The 17,471-nt window shown below is 46.8% G+C and overlaps 2 protein-coding genes across 4 annotated transcripts in view; both read right to left on the minus strand.

The window, feature by feature from the left end:
* TAF3 (TATA-box binding protein associated factor 3) overlaps positions 1-6,976 on the minus strand; it is a 125,758-nt gene extending 118,782 nt beyond the window's left edge. Inside the window, exon 1 of the mRNA XM_074828039.1 lies at positions 6,718-6,976. Coding sequence (XP_074684140.1) covers positions 6,718-6,883 — 166 coding nt within the window. The 5' untranslated portion in view covers positions 6,884-6,976. The remainder of the gene's footprint in view (positions 1-6,717) is intronic.
* Positions 6,977-10,054: 3,078 nt separating this feature from the next.
* On the minus strand, positions 10,055-17,443 carry ATP5F1C (ATP synthase F1 subunit gamma). 3 transcript variants are annotated; one of them, XM_074828040.1, is made up of 10 exons: positions 17,337-17,443; positions 16,500-16,534; positions 15,432-15,563; positions 14,596-14,800; positions 14,004-14,147; positions 13,544-13,608; positions 12,784-12,939; positions 11,583-11,679; positions 10,698-10,735; positions 10,055-10,193 (listed from the first exon to the last, which is right to left on the minus strand). In XM_074828040.1, the coding sequence occupies exons 1-9, from the start codon at positions 17,378-17,380 to the stop codon at positions 10,729-10,731; spliced, it is 885 nt and encodes a 294-aa protein (XP_074684141.1). In that variant the 5' UTR covers positions 17,381-17,443; the 3' UTR covers positions 10,055-10,193; positions 10,698-10,728. The 3 variants fall into 3 exon arrangements, with proteins under 3 accessions (XP_074684141.1, XP_074684142.1, XP_074684143.1); XM_074828041.1 differs by lacking the exon at positions 10,698-10,735; XM_074828042.1 differs by lacking the exons at positions 10,055-10,193; positions 10,698-10,735 and having other exon boundaries at positions 11,579-11,679.
* Between the last annotated feature and the right edge of the window lie 28 nt (positions 17,444-17,471).

A 17,471-nucleotide genomic window follows, 5' to 3' on the forward strand; every position in this document is an offset into this window, starting at 1 on the left:
GTTTTAGGCAGTCCTGCGAGGAGCAGGGAGTTGGACTTGATCCTTACAGGCCCCTTGCAACTTGAGATATTCTATGATTCTATGTTTACATAAAATTAATCTTCAAAAAAGTAGTCACACAATATGAAACTAAAGAACAACTTCTGAACTTTATTTCCTCACTGTAAACAAATTTCAGCAGAAAAAAATAAAAAAACCCCACAGCATATCCAAGCATATGCTCAACATTGAAAATTCAAGGAAGAAGTACTGAAAAACCCACTTCTAGATCCAACACACAAAGCTAATTATCTAGTTTATTACACTTGTAGTTTTAGCAGCAGATAATCTAAATTTGTGCTGCTGAAATACACCCAGGTGCCATCAGTGATTATAAAGTTAAGTGGCTTCTACCTAGTTGTTTTTTAAAGCAATGTAGCAGAAAAATCAGGCTTTTGGGGGCATAAACCATGACTCCTCATCCCTCCCATGAATTGCACCACCCACATAAACATACTGGAAACTGAACTCTCTTACTGGATGTGCTAAGTTAAGAGGTAAAACACGGCATATTCTGCATATCTATATCCCACTGCCAAGCTGTGTTAGCTAAATTCATAGCAAATGAAGCTGATAGCCGTCTGTCTTCACTGGACAGTTTCCTCAATATAAAAAACCCAACATATACAAGAAAATCCACAGCAGTTAACCCAAAGCACGAGCTGTGCTGCCAGCTCTATCAAACCACATGAAACGTGAGGGCAACAGAAAGCAGCACATAACAGAGAACTTCTCCCTTTTCACCTCTGCTTAAAACAAACAACAACAATGTAGAACTCTGCTCTCAGAAACCACACGACGTCAATTTGTTTTGCAGCTCAATACCTTAATTACATACTCCAACACTGTTTTTCAAATATTTTATTTAAATTTTAGGATAAAAACATGTGTGAAGTGTACAGCATATTGAATAGGCTTCCTCTTACAAGCTTTCCACAAATCTGAACAGCATAATATGGTGTACTTCAACAGGAAAACCCATATTTTCTCCCCTGTAAGTTCACTCTCAAATCCACCCCCAACACAGTATTCAGAAGCATTTCATGGCATCAAACGCATCTCAAGCCCGTTTTGCAAATCCTTTTGCCTTCACTTTGCAGCCACAGAAGCTCCCATCAACTACAGCTACTGCAAATGCAAAGAAACAACAGCAGAAAAGTAATGAAAATCTTGAATGTAGCTCTCCTAATGGGATGTAACAGCTGGAACAAAGATCTAACACAGCTGGGAAAGCCATAATTTTCTTTTGCAACTGAGAAAATACGTGAACAGCAATGACATGCTTTTCAGAGCAATACCACACTGTCTCAATTACGTCAGAGTAAATCCATTCAGTTTCGAATACAAAGATTATGTCCCTCCAGCTGACAACCCTGCTAACTCAAACCCCACTGGTTTGACTCCGAGATAACACACTGACAATAAAGATGCTACAATTGGAATTTAATTAATTCTACTTATGCAAAACCATGGCAAAATTCAGCTCATTCATGCAGAGCTGGGTTTGTACAGTAACTTATTTTAGGAGCAAAGGGAAACAATTCTGAAAAAGCAGGGAAACGTCAGCTGAGCATTAAGATGCTTTTTACAAACCTTTTAAAGAGTAATAAATACAGGAATCATTTTAAGAGAGGTAATACGAGAAATACCATATCACTGGCATGAAAACAGCCTATTCCCCTTCTTCACAAAAGAAAAAAAAAAAAAGACTGTAATACTTCCTTCTCCATTCGAAGAGGGGGAAAAAATTTCCTTTCCCACCTTCAGGAAGCAAACCCAAAGCAAGAGAGGGATACCTTATTTCTACGCACTTCCAATTTCTCAAGCACCGAAAGGAAAAAGTTGTATTTTCACCATCTCTACGTCTTTTCCTCCCAGTCTTACGAACACTGCTGTACCTGTGGCAGAGTCAGCTGAGCTCGGGGAGGGCAATGCTGCTCAACAACTCAGCTCTTGCACAAGCAGTGATCCAGTTACAAAAGCACCTCCCCAAAATTTGTACTAACTATATCGAAGGATGGCTCCGACCCAGCCTAGGTTAGCTCCTTTTTCACCCCATAACCCAGTTCTCCCAAACTCCCTCTGTTATCCCCTTTAATCTCTTTACAGATCACTTCTGTTTGATTGAGATACAGACTTCACAGGTGCAGCAGCTGCACTGGTGCTGCTGGTTTAATATTGCACAGTCCCACTTCCAGACTAACCATACACAGCTTCACATCTAACTAGCTCTCTAATTTGCAGAAAGCTTGTATGAGGAAACCTATTCAACCTAGAACTCAAGGAGTTTGCAGCAATACCACTAAGTTCCTCCTAAGCTCAGTTACACTGGCAGTGCCAGACTTGATTGCAAATTATTCCTGAAATCATGAAGCAGAGGCAGGGCCAGCTATCAGGTATGTTCAGCTCTTCACTTTGTGTTATTGGGGATCACTGCAGCAGTGAGAACTTCTGCCTCAGAGAAGAGGCACACGTAAAAGCAGCAGCACCTTCAGGCCACAGCTGCTCCTCTCCCGACCAAACCGATCATGCTGCGCTTCCCGGCTCACAGGTCTTGCTCCACACACTCTCCAATTCCCTCCTGCAGAGGAAGCCGACACCTCCAGCCTTCACAGCTGCTCTGATCTTGAGGCTGCATCCACCACCAGCTGACAGCAATGTGCCCCTGATACGCCTTCTCATCCACGGCTGTGATACACTCATTAGCACAGCTCCCACAACCTGGACACAAGTGCTGGCAAATGTTTTCATTTACGTGTTTCAGGGTTGCCATCCCTGTTATCTCTCCCATAACCTTCCCACAGTCCCCAGCACACTCTCTGAACTGGTGGTGGCTATGGTAGCCCCAAATCCACCACCAGTGAGTCACCTTCTCCTCACCCAGCACTTCAGGCAAGCGATCACATTATTCGTCCCAGCTCTAACTCCTGCTTCCTCTGAACTCCTTCCCTGCTGCCAGACCCAACCGCAGCAGCTCTGACCTCTGCCTCAGGGGGTCTCCAGGACTTCTCCCTCCACAAGTACACACAGACACAGGGAACAGCGGCAGCCCACAACCCCACAGCTCCCCAGCGTGTCAAAGGAAGGGGTAACAAGGAACAAGTCCCTCTTGGCACAGGAGGCACAAGCAGCCCTGTTTCTCCATGCACACACCCCCTACACCCAGCCCTACAAGGCATGCTCGCTCCCCCCAGCCTCTCCAGTACGTGCACCCCCTTTTCATCTCCCCCCCACTACTTACAGATCCAGCAGCAGCACTGGCAGCCCCATCTTTGCACACACATCACTGCTGTCTTCCCCTCCTGCCCCATGCATAGGACAGCAAAGGCCTCCACACACACAGACTCGCAACCCTCCAACCACACTGACAGCCTGAGCCTTGCTCCACATTCCCCGCAATGCTCCCTGTGTTCAGACCCTGCAGTGACCCTGACAGCCTCCCTCTCCTCACATACCACCACCTCTCCACACCTCCCTGACCCAACAGGACACCGGCACCCCCTTGTTGACCTTCCCACACCCAGCAGACCCCTACCACCCCGTCATCCCCCCAGTCAGCATTACTGACCCAGCAAGCAACTGGGTATCGCATCCTCCTACACCCCATATTCTGCAGGTACCAGCAGGTCACCCGCTCCCCTCAGCACCTCCACTGCAGGCTCTGCAGGGACACAGACAACACCGAGGGACAAATTGTAACTCCTCAAAACAGGGCCTGAGAGAAACAGGCCAGCGAGAAAATACAGCCTGAGAGAGATAAGGGATGGAGGAGGTGGGAGCGGAGGCCCTCTGAGCTGAGGCACATTTCAAACACTTGCAAGTAGCAAAACTAGAGTCACAGAGTGGATAGTGTAGAGTTTGGAGCTGATAAGGCTGCCTGGATAGCAGAGGATGCAGCTGGAGGAGGGAGCCCTGCGAAGGAAGGATGGTTCTGCTCTGGTGTATCTTGTAAAGTTTCAAGGGCCATCCATCCGGTGAACGACCTTTGCTTCATTATCCATGAAATGCATATTAAAGTTGACTCCCCTGAAAATGCTAATTACAAGATCATGCTAATTACATCATCCCATGAAGCACCTTACCCCTCCCCATACATGGGATAGTAGGTGGGTTGACCTAGGGGACAGACCCAAGGAAAGTGTGTATAAATTGAGGGGAGGAGCGAGGAGTGATAAGGAGAAAGAAAAAAGAAGACATGAAGAAGGAAAGGAGACGGATGCATCCCTGACAAATCTGGACCGGTAAACTCTATTTCTCTATTCTATCTCCCTCCTTTCCTTTTTCCCCTTTTCATTCACTATCATTAAGTAATGCAAGGCATACTATATTGCTTGCCATAACGCGTTATATACTTAGCCAATTATCATGTATCCAATTAATACATTGTGGGAAGTTAATAAATGCCTGGACTTTGAGACTTGTCTCACCACTGGGGGTTTGTAAATCCCCACTCTGTTGGGGATTTACAAATCTAAGTCACTTGTCTCTCATCTGAATGGATGTCTCAGGGACTCACAACTTCATCCTCTGTCGGACTCCCAGGCCCAGCAGTGATACTTGTTCCCCTTCCCCATCCCATACACACACACTCCATACCCCTACATGACCCAGCCAGAAGTCCTCACACTGACTCCCAGACCTCTCTTCTTTCTCTTTTCCCACTTGGTGTAAACTCACCCCTTCCATGCTCCCACCCCAGCTCCTACCAAATCCAGCGATGCCCTGGGCATCCTGCCCCCCATCATCACTCCCAGCTCCTTCTGCACGTGCCACCTCAATCGCAGCGTTGGCTAACTCCAATCCCTCACATATCCAGACGTGCTGAGAGATATGGTGTAGATGGGAACTGGCACTGTTAGGTTAATGGTTGGACTAGATGATCTTCAAGGTCCTTTCCAACCTAGTTGATTCTGTGATTCTGTGAACCTCTTCCACTGCATCCAAATGAGGACGCTCACACCTCATGCCACGTGCACTAAAATTATCTCCAGCCCCATCTCTCCCATTCACCATACCCATACTCCACACCTCCCATGTGCAGCCCTGTCACCTTCCCACGTCCCATGCACTACAGATTCATCTCCCCCAAAAACCACTCTAGTGCATCCCTGCCTTTGCACGCTGCAGCCCCACATCCCCCATACACACGTTCTCAGTCCCACAGTGCCATCACTTTCCCTGTGCACACACATCCCCAGCCTCACGTATATGGCTCCATGCTGCCCTGGTACATGTCAATCCCTGCCCACCCCCATACACGTGCATCCCTGACACCAGGCACCACAGCCCCACATCAGCCCTATACACATCCATCCCTGACCCCTCACAGCATAGTACATGTGCATCTCCCACCAGCACTAAAGCCCCACACCTCCCCTTGCACACATGCACCTCCAGCCCCACAAACCACTGCCCCCTTACACATATATACCCAACCCAGAGCACTCCAGCCCCAGCAATAGAGTTTCCAGCCACATCTCTCTCTCCCCATGCAGGTGACTCCACTCTTCCCCAGGCACACCTCTTGGACTCGATGCACTGCAGCTCCATCTCTTCACTCCTTACACTCCTCCCACGGCAGGGGTTAGCACCTCCAGCCTCCCTGCCCCATATACCCAGCCCAAACCGTGCACCCTACAGCTTCAGCACTTGTTATGCCCACATCCTGGACAGTACACACGCATCCCCACCCGCAGTGGGCCCCCACAGCCTCCTCAGCATTCCCACCAGGGCACAGACCCTGACCTAGAGATGAACCAGGACAACACAGCAGCAGCATCACATTCTCTCATGCACACATCCCACCTAGCAAGATGTCTGGCTGTCCCTTCTCCCCTCCCAGTACATCCCCTGTCCCAGATCCACAATACCACAGCTCCAGCAGCAGGACTGACAGCCCCATCTCCCCCTCTTCTACACATTCACCCTAGTACCCTGCACACTGTAGCCAGAGAAAGGGGGGCAGCAGCCCCATCTCCCCACACTCCAGCCTCAGAGCTCCGTTTCCCCCAAGTCCACAGCCCCAACTCCTCACCTGTGCCCACATCCCAGACCCACAGCCCACCTCTCCCTTGCACTAGGGTCCCTGTGCACCAGAAGTGCCCCATGGCTTCCCCCCCTCATCCTCTCAGCCCCCTGCACTGCTCCACAGCCCAGCTCCCCTTCATACTCCCCCAGCTGGAGTATCCCACAGGTCACCTCCCCACAGCCCCCACCACCGCCCCACAGCCTGATCTCCCCCATGCCCTCACCTCCCTCCCACAGACACTTCCCCATGCTCTCTCCCTACAGAATCGTCCCACAGGCCACCTCCCCATGCCCTCCTGCACTGCCCCAGAGCCCACATCTCCAGGACTCTCCCCCTGAAAAACACCCCCCCAGCCCCCAGCACTGCCCTACAGCCTCCCACCCCACAGCTACCCTCTCTACGCCTCCACAGTGCTGCCCCACAGCCTTCCTCCCCCTAGACTCCCCTCCCTCCGGCCCACAGCACTGCTCCGCCACCTCCCTTCACAGAACGGCCAAAGCTGGCAGGGACTTATGGAGGTCACTCGGTCTAGACCCCTGCTCAAGCAGGGCCACCCACAGGACCCTGTCCAGACGGCAACAACTACGTCCTTTGCCGCAGCCCCTCTCCCCACAGCGCTGCCCCCCAGACCCGGCCCGCCCCGCACTCACAGAGCTCGCAGTAGCGGTGGCAGCCCCGGCCCAGCCCCTGCAGGTACCGCTGCAGCACGTCGGTGAGGAGGTCGCAGGCCGAGACCTGCACCGAGTCCCAGCCCAGCGCCTGGCAAATCTGCGCCACCGACACCCGCAGCAGCCACCGCGAGTAGGTCTCGCACATGCCGGCTCGGCTCGGCGCGGCGCCGCCCGCCCTGGGCCGGGAGGGCCGAGGGAGGCTCACGCACAGCCCGCCGCCATCTTGGCGCCGCGCCTCCCCGCCGCCCGCGCTAGGCCGCGCCACTCCAGCGCCGAGCGCATCGAGCGGGGCGCGGCGCGGCGCATCGAGCGCTCGGCCGTCGGCAGGGCGGGCGGGCCGGTGCCGTTGTGGTGGCGGCGGCGGTTGGGCCTCGAGGCGGAGCGGTTCGAGTCTCCCAAGAAACCCCGAAATCGCGGGTTCCTACAGCGGTGTGAGGAAAAGTTGGTGTCGGGCAGGCTTCCGGAGCTCTGGAGGCTGCCGAGTCCTGGGCTGGGCTTCCTCGGGAGCGAGGGACCGCCGCTGCTCCCTCAGCTCCGCGGGCCCGAAGCAGCCGAGCAGGGGCCGTGCTTGTGAGGCGGGAGTAGGATCAGGCGCATCATTTAAACAAGCAGCAATGCCACGTGTTACCAGAAAGCTGAAAATTCTTGGTCAAAACAGTTTCTCTGTGGCCCTGTTGTGGTTTTTTTTGTTTGTTTGTTTCAGCTGGGTGGAGGAGTCGGATGTCAGCCCCGTGCAGCCATTACTGTCACTGGGTTTCCCAGAGTAAATGAGTTTCTCTGATTACTGCCTCCAGCTCTGGGGGCACCAACATCAGAAGGACACGGACCTGCTTGAGTGGGTCCAGAGGAGGCCATGAAGATGATCAGGAGGCTGGAGCACCTCCCCTGTGAGGACAGGCTGAGAGAGTTGGGGGTGTTCAGCCTGGAGAAGAGAAGGCTCCAGTACTTAAAGGGGGTACAGGAAAGATGGGGACTCCTTATCAGGGGTGTAGGGATATGATGAGAGGTAACAGTTTTAAACTCAGAGAGGGTAGATTTAGACTAGATATAAGGAAGAAATTCTTTACTGTGAGGGTCGTGAGACACTGGCACAGGTTGCCCAGAGAAGCTGTGGCTGCCCCCTCCCTGGAAGGGTTCAAGGCCAGGTTGGACGGGGCTTTGGGCAACCTGGGCTAGTGGAAGGTGTCCCTACCCGTGGCAGGGGAGTTGGGACTAGATGATCTTTAAGGTACCTTCCAACCCAAACCACCCTGTGATTTTATGTGGGATTCAAGGACTTGGAAAGAACTTCCCTCTGTGGACACGCTACTCCTTAGGTACATCGACCTGACCCAACGCTGCAAGGTAATCCTTTGTGTCTTGAAAGGGGGAAGAAGGGAAGGCTGGAGGTTGCAGAAAGGATTTCCTTACCTATCTGAGAGGAAGTAAAGGACATGGGAGGGGGGGAAAGACGGACAGGACACAGACACAAGGAAGGGAACAGTCAGATGTGTTGGGAACAGCAGGAGGGTCCCTGATGGACCCAGCTGGCTGGACACACCGCTGCTGATCCAGGCAGGTCCTGCCCAGGGCCCATGTGGCAGTTTTTGCTTTGCCAACCATTTCACACAGAGCAGCGTTTCTGTGCTCGGTGTGACACGTGTCATCCCTCTCACCTGGGATGACAGTGACTGATGGCTGCCTGTCCCGCTGAGCCCATCAGCTGCACACTCTGCAGAGCAAGGTGGTGGCAGCAGCCCAGGCAGCCACAAAAAACTCAAGACATGGTGGGAAAGCTTTGGCCCTAGGGGTATGGACCTGGTTCACAGGCTGTCACAGGGCAGGAAAGTGGTGGGAGCTGCATTAGAAAACCAGCAGTAGCCTTACGTTATTCCCTAACAGGGATGTCATTTCACATGGAAGAGAATAGAGAGGGTTGATAAATTTACAGAGGAAAAAGGGAACATAAATCATCAGGATTACCTCAAAAAAAAAAAAAAAAGGACGTTGTTTAAATAATGGGGCTAGCTCTCAACTTTAACAGTCTACTGTCTTTTTAGGCTTGCACTAAAAGTGCAGTGTTTACACTAAAAGTGTAGTAAAAGCAGTGTTTCCCACACAAGTAGAAAAGAAGATAAAACATGATTTAAAAGGGGTTCTAAATACAAATAAAATTACGCTTAAAGAATTACAGGCTCCAGATTATAAGAACTGGGAATTGCACAGATCAGGGACTTCTACACCATCACAACACCCAGTGGCTCGTTTGTCTTCCCACATTTTAGTACTTCCTGAATTCACCCATTCCAACCCATCTGCCGCTGTGTGAACAGCAGCGTTAGAACTGTAGCTCCCAAAAAGAAGTCATTAGAAGCATTTTCTAAATATATAACAAATCTGCCCTCTCTCTTTTTCTGAATCCCACCTCAGGTCGTGCTACTGCTTCCCTTACCCACGTGCACATCTTGATGTACACCCAGAGGCAGCACACCGAAAGCTGCAGGGTAGCCTCACCACATCCCTTCATTAAGCCAACAAGTTGCCTCTAAGGAAACATATTAGCTCAGGCTCAGCACTTGATTGTAGGGTTTCTAGACCAGCTGACTTAGGTCCAACTCAACCCACCAGGGTGGCTGCTTACGCCTGTCCCCGTGTCTCACTCACAGATTGCTTTGAAGCTCAAGGCCGTTTCCATTCTCCAGACCTGCAAACCCTCTTCCCGTTTCTGTCATGTCACTACTGAGCCCTTCAAGGGCTGCCTGTCTGCCAAACTGGGAGGGGCAGCTTTCTACTTCTGTGGCACCACTGCCTTTTTTCTTTCTTACACTTCTGCTATACTCTTATTTTCTACATTTTATCCTTTCTCACATTCCTGTCATGCCCAGCGAGGGCTGAGAACTGTGGTGTTACCGTATTTTATAGCATGCAAATATACACACACACACACTGACCAGGATATGAACAATGTGCATTCTAAATAAACACTGAAATAACTCACGTAGATCAGATCATTTTAGAATATGAACATCTAGAAATAGTAGCAATACGGTATTCAAATAAGCTAGAGATCCATGCTCCAACTGCATGATGCAGAGGTTATTCCACAGCCTCCTCCCTCAGCACACAGCACAATGTACATAAACCAACACTTTTAAACACAAGGCGAAGACAGGCAATCTCTTCCACTCTTCAAATGAAGAAACACCTGCTTATATGTTTTTGCATGCCAGATACACTACGAAATGTAGAGCACAGCTTTTAAAAATTCTGTCTCAAACAATAACCAAGTCACATGCAGATATTTACACGCCAAGAGCTCCATGGACAACCACGAACATTTGTTTCATGTAGGTGGTTTATTGTAAGAATTCACAGATTTCTGGGGCTTTACCAACTTCTTCACAAAATAACAGAGCAGTCTTGTTAACATAGACACAGTCAGGTGACACCATATGCTCAGAAGAGCTCTTCTTCACCTGTAAGGAAAATTGAAGCGAATTAAAATCCTTTTAATTATTTGAGTTTTTATTTAAAACTTCTGTCTCCTCCAATTTGAATATGTCAACTCACTAGTATTCCTTACCCCCCCCTCCCCAAGCTATTTATCAAGTCTGTTTTTCCTTGAAGTTTGAAGTTTTGAATATGCTTATTTTGCTACAGAAACCTCTTTAGGTACAATGTCTTACATACAGACATTTTTAAGTCATTGCATTCAGGGCACTATGAAAAGATTAAAACAGTAATTACAAATGAATCCAGTACCACAGGAAAAAAACACAGAAAACTATGTGAAATGTGGATGTATGCTATTTTGCTTAAAATTATTGACCCTTAACTTTTTGTTCAGATGGGCAGTTTCCCAGCCCTTTGGGAAGTTTGTCTGACCAACAACACTGAATTCCGACTTCCTCATGTGACTTCAAGATTGTCTGTGTTAATCCATTTTAAATTACAATCTAGTTTCTATTTCATAACTTTACCTCTTGGATTTGGCTGAACCGCTTTTTCCGATTAATCCCTGGTTATGGTATTACGAGAGAAAACAGAACAAGCAGGTTAGGAAGCAACTCATGCAAATTCACGCAAAACTATGCACGTATTTATGACCACAAATGTATTGTGAGGAGCACAATACAGCAGGTAACCGCTATACACTGTGTATTCCAGGCTTTTTGTAAACACACAGGATATTAACGCATGTATTTGCATCTGAGTATAGCACAAATTTTTAGCTGTTAAATGTAATACACATTAGCTACATGCAGTTACAAATTGTGGTCTAAGCCCACACATTTGTAACCTGCAGTACACACCTTCACAAAACTTCTTTCTCAGGGAAGTAAGTAAAATACTGAACTTAAAGTAAAATACACATTCAGTGTCAACAGACTGGAAATTCCCTCTTTCCAACCCCCACCCCCAAACTCTCAGCTTCTGAACACCAGCACAGGCTGGTTTATCCAAAAGCCTTTCAGTCACTCGATTCGCTCTCCCCCACCCAACACTACTGGGCTGTTTGAGCAGACAGTAGGAGAGGCCCAGGTAGAAGGGAGGAGCAGGGGGGAAATCCACTGAACTCCAGAAAGGAGGAAAACCACCACCTGGTCAGGCAAGGATGTGTGTTGAGTCTAAAGATCTATTTTACCAGCTTTTTAACTTCCTCTGGCCAAAAAAGACTGCCAAACTTCACATTTGTTAGTAGAACTGCGCAAGCTGTAAAACTTGATAGTCATGCCATGGATTGTCTTCCCTTCAGTTTTAGGACCTACGTGCCCTAACCTTCCCCGTTAACCTGACTGAAGCAGGACATACACGCATACTCGACTTTGCAACGACTCCTATTTCACGATTGTACAGGTACTCACAGAGCAGCAGCACCAGAGATGATCTCAATAAGCTCCTTGGTAATGACGGCTTGACGGGTACGGTTGAACGTCAAGGTCAATTTGTCAATCATCTCAGCTAGAAAAAATTAAGGTTGGAATTTAAATGTGTAAGTATTCAAATACAGATGAAGAGAAGCTGTACGAACAGAAAATCAGTCTTGCAAATCCATGCAAACGATCAAGAGGCTTACTGCACTTTTCATTTTTTTCTCCTACAGATAATACTACTAGTAGACAATCTAGAAATGATAATTTGACTTGAGGCATCAGAGTTAAACATCTGAAGAACAGCTGACAGACTAGTAAATACCACAGTATAACATAGCTTATTTTAACATAACAGAAGCATGCATTATTTGCTTTTAAATTAGATTTCACTGTCAGTTAACTACACTGGTATTTCCTTCAAGTTACTGTTGTTCAGGCAAAGGGAGCCAGATTTTTTCATCAATTCTTTTTCTTCTTTTTTTTGAACACGAAGGTATCATCTCTTTCTCTCAAGAGAAGGCAGTCAGCAGAGACACACCTACAGTTCCCAGTAGCCCAACTGCACATCACACAGGCTTCACTCAGTCACTAGTATCTTTTATGCAACACTACCTGCTTAAGGCTGAAGTCTTATCACCATGCCACACTAAAAGCTATTAGCTGTCTCCCACTAATACCAACTGCATACTCTGCGCTGCACTCACTTTGGACACCTTCCAAGGAATACTCGTATATTCTCAACTTGCTGCATGACAGGTGGTAAAGTATTTAACCACTGTTTCCATTTCCCCACCTTTAAATCAGTGCAGTACTAATTACATTTGGCTCACAAGTAGGTACAGGTTTATAAAAGCTTTGGAAATCCTCAGACCAGACACATGAGAAGAATGTAAAGAATATTTGGCCATTACAAGACCAGTTTCATATTTCATATTCTTATTAAAGAATGTGTTATTCCAGTTACCTAGTCTTGTTTCTCATATACTTGACAGCAATCCCTCCTTCCAGGGACTAAACAAGGTTCACATGTTCAGAAAAGAATCCCAGTTGAACTATCTCAAAAAAACAGACTCAAAATGGAATGGAAGAGAGAAACCAACTAATTTCTTATCATTTTGGAAGCAAAGAGTTACAGAAAGGGAGGTCATTACTCTCATACTGAAGTCCTGGGAAGCCCACAGTGTAGACTTACAAGCATTCTTGCTAGCGTTGTCCATAGCGGTCATCCTAGCACTCTGCTCGCTGGTGGTGGATTCTTTCAGGGAGTAGTACAGAATATTTGCTAGTGTAAATTCCTGGTAGTTTCTCAGCACATCAGCATCAATATCATCATAGATACTTAGGCTTTCTGTAAAATATGAGAGCACGGACTTAAAGAAATCCAAGATACACTACTTCTACTAAACAATACACTGCCATGTGAAAGACTACTAGGCTAGCCTGTTTCTCTACTTAAGGCAGAGGCATTTTCTCTACATACTATGTGTACTTCCATAATTGCTCTGCTATTTAAAATTTTGTCAAGTATTTTATGTGTTTTAATTCAATTTAATATTAGGGAAGTCAGATTCTGATCAGGGCCAATATTGACGTATTATGTTTAATCTTCCCAGACGATGCTGCAGAAGCATTCTGGGGTATTTTTACTGAGTAGTGCAAAGTCACTCAATACCCAGGCCGTTCAGTGCTGAAAATATTGGAATTGACAATGTTTTCCATATGCACAATTCTTGCTCGAGAGAGAATCTCAAACTAAAATTAATACCACCTCTCCTTTCAACCTCCCTGCCCCAGAGCACCTTGACAGCTCAGCCCTGGCGTGCCAAGATAAAACAGTGTTAAACTTAAAGATACATGCACCATAATAAGATGTTTTAATACTATATACCCATGTTCAGAGTACATTTTCTGTGATTTATCATATAACTGGTGGTTTCTAGCTGACTACTTACCAGAACCAGCAACTGTTTCAAGGGAGAAGATTGGTTTTTCATCGGTCTTGTAGGAGATGACAGACCTGTATAAAAAGAGCATAACAGACTCTTCAGTTCAACTAACTCTAAATCGGGTGCTTAAAATAAAATCAGAACAGAAAACTTCTGGCCTTCCAATTCCACAAAGCTCTGCGATAATCCTGATGAAGAGATCTCAGATAGCATGTGGATATAACCATGTGTTGACTGTAAATATAACAGCACCCACCATACAAGTAAAAAGAGAATTCCAACCACAGCTATTAAAAAAAAAAACCACATCAGCTCTTCACACACACCAAAAATGCACTCAACTCCTCCAGAAATAAAGTAAATGTGACAAGTCACAGTCAGTTTTCATATTACTTCATCAGGCCAATGTGCTCTTTTGAAGCCTTCTACCCAGTATTTTTCCAGTGCAGTTTCAGTTTAATCTTACCTGAACCGATTGTAAATGACAGAGCCTTCATCAAATTCATAGCCAGAGTTTAACAACTCTGAGGCAATGACTGAAGCATCTCCAAAGCTGGGAGGTCTCCGTCCCACTTCTTTGAATGTCAGCAGTAAGTAATTGCCGTGTGTCCTGCAGTAATATCACATCCATGTTAGAAGAAGTGTGTGCTCTAAAGTACAATTATGTGGCACCAAGAGGCAATGAGTCCCAGTAACTTACTAGTGTTCAGAACTAAGCAGTTTATGGAATTAGGGTCTTAGATGAATTTTGCTTCTTCTTCAGTTTAATTATTACGATAGCTTCATGATAAACACATATGTAGCAATGCTAGTGTTGCCAGTTTTCAGACTTTTATTCCAAAAATATAATAATGCTGTGCAGCTGTTTCACAAATGTCCAGATGATTAAAAGCCATCTTAGAATATTTGCAGGTGTTTTGTTTTGTTTTTAAAAGACCTTGAATCTAGCAGTTTCATTAAATGCAATTGCCTGTGAACACCACACAGCTTTCCAAGCCATCTTGAAATTTCTATCACAGAAAACCACCAAATCCACCAAACCAAACCCTTCTTTTTACCTCTGAAGTAGGCCTCTGATCTTGTCACCTACTCCGACCACCATAACTTCTTTCCCTGCGTTTGAGAGGTTGGTAATCTCATTCTTCAAGGTTTTAGCAATAGATGTATGGATAGCACCACACAGACCTCTGTCAGAGGACACACCAATAAGGAGGTGCTTCTTCTTGTCCTCAGGTGCCTTTATTTCTGCTTTCTCATAGAGAGCTAAAAAAAAGATGGCTAGGTTATGCAAGGGTGTCAGGAAGCAAATAGGTCATACCAAAATACCTCTGAATTATTCAAAGTAAAACAATTTCTAAAGGGGTTACAAATCACAGCCAGATGAATTTTGTCTCCCTCACAATCATTCAAGCTTGCATGTGATCTGACCAGAGGTGACAAAGAAACAATTCAAAACCAGCCACATCTCTGCATCGGGTATCACACAGTGTTGTTACTTAATTAAGTTCACTGTGCGAGTCACTGCCTCGGGAGCACCTGCAGCCCAAGAGTTCACATGAAGGTCTGGCAGTAGCTGTAGACACTAGAGATAGGACACAATTCCAGTAACAGATAGAAGGAGGCCAGAAATTCTGAGTTGTGGTGCTTTTATGACTAAGAACCACAGAAAGTTAAAAAAGTAATCAGAAATCATAATGAATTTCACATTACAACTCATAAAATTCCCTTTCCGTAAATTACTTATAAGGAACAGTCAAAGTGACATTGGCCTAGAGATACAAAATCTTTTGGAAAAAATCTACCAAAAGGTTAAAAAAGTCTAGGCATTTTATCACCACCATGAAAGCCTTCCTCTTCTGTTCCAACATCAAACAGTGCAGGAGTCTTCTCTCACCCAGTGCTCCTGTTCCGTAGACTCTAGCAGGCTTCAGCTCCCTCTCAGCTCTTGCGTATTTTGCTGCAGAAACCATCTTCATAGACTTTGTAATTTTCTGAATGTTCTTGATGGACTTCAAACGCCTGGTAACTACAAGGTTAATAGTTGAAGGTCACAGGCTGTACTGGGCATAACGACATCAAAACCAAGGAATAAAATGCTAGCAACAGCCATCCAAAATTATATTGCCAAGTTCCTCAAAGAAGAAAAATAAATAAACAAACCATGCACAAATAAACCTCATAAAAGACCTTAATATTTACACTGAGAAAGTATTAAGAGCAGTAATGTGGCTAACCCAAATGCACCTTTACAACAGGTATGGTTTTTTCCTCCAGACATAACATTTATTTAATATTTAGCCCAATGTAAGCCCTACTTACTATTCTCTTTCCTTCCACTTCTATCTGTTTCACAAATATATCATTTGAGGTATATTGTCATCTTTTCCCAGACAACAAGGGGCGGGGGAGAGACCCAATAGTATGAGACAGAATAAACTTCCTCCTCTGTTTAGATTGTAGAAAAGCGAGATTCATAAAAATACTGGTGTAAAAAGAAAACAAAACAGGTGTCCGAAAGACTAGCACAATTCCAAGACAATATCCCCGTATAAGAACCTACAAGGAGCTGCTTAAAGAACCATTATCAAAGTGGAATCATTCTGTCAGCCTTTTTCTCCCCAATATTGGATAAACACACAGGGAAATAAACAACAGAAAAGAAATTAATTCTTAAAGGTGAGCAAAAAATCTGGTTTAGAACATATGACAAAGTTATTTATAAATTATGTTTGAGTAAAACTACTGGTTTGCCAAAATGACATCTAAATTAGTGCTAAAACCATTTTAAGCAATGCCTTTTCTGAAAGACACTTGTTTAATATACAAACTGCTGAGGCTCTTATAGCAGTACTATGGTGTATCACAAGCAGTTTATCTGACAGAGGCTAACCAAAATTATTTTAATATATGGTTTTTCTGCAACACTTTCCCTCTCTCCAAAGCAAATGAAAGCAGTACTTACTGTCTTTTAGAGTTGCCATATTCCTGACTTGGCCCCTGAAAGTGAATGCAGGAGAAATTAGGATAGTTCACTTGTTCTCCAGCAAACCAACACCTGTCAAGGGCAGGTCACTTTCAGAGGAATAAAAATTTTAAGAAATGCTGCTTCTTAAAAAGCATTTTAGTAGGGACAAGCCACTCTAAACCATAACTTGCATCCAGACCTTCCTCCCTTCTCCTTATATCCTGTGACAGCATATATCACTTAATACATTATCTGCTGCCTTAGATAATGGCACAATGTAAACGAAGGCCAAACGACATGGCATCAGAAGGGTACAACTTTCAAAAAATGTAAGTTTTTAAACGGTTAAAACGAAGCAGAGGAGGATACACCGTTTCATGACAAGAGCAGAATCTCCTTGCACCGTCTGTCATCTACGAAGCTGTCCTTTTTACTCCTCTCGCCTCGCCCATTCACCCCCATCCCCGGCTGAGCGCCTTTCCCTACGAACCCCCGTCTCCCCCTCGCCCCTACCCACAGACCCGCGGCTGAGCGGAAGGAGCCTCCGTCCCCGGCAGGTCACCGCCGTGCCCCCGGGAGGCCGCTTCCCCTCAGCCTCATGCTCACCGCTCCTCCAGCCACACTAGAGCTCGCAGCACCTCAGGGGCTGGCCCAGGCGGCGGCCCCGCCACCCCCGGGCACCACACAGCTGAGGGGAGCGTCACCCCCTCAGCCCCCCGGGGCCGGCCCCAGCTACCCAGCCGCCCCGCCGCTTGCCCCCACCACCGGGACGCACCCCCCTCCCCCCCCACCATCCCCACAGGACCCCTGCCGGCCCGCGCCCCCGCCCGTTACCATTGCGGCTGGTACAGCACGACAGCAGCCCCCCGGGCCAACATGGCGGCGCCTCTCCCACAGCCCCGCTGAAGGTCAGCGCGCCCGCAACGCGCATGCGCGCAGCCGGGCCCGGCGGGGCGGGAAGTGCTTCCG

The sequence above is a fragment of the Strix aluco genome, chromosome 5 (assembly GCF_031877795.1).
Source record: "Strix aluco isolate bStrAlu1 chromosome 5, bStrAlu1.hap1, whole genome shotgun sequence".
NCBI lineage: Eukaryota > Metazoa > Chordata > Aves > Strigiformes > Strigidae > Strix > Strix aluco.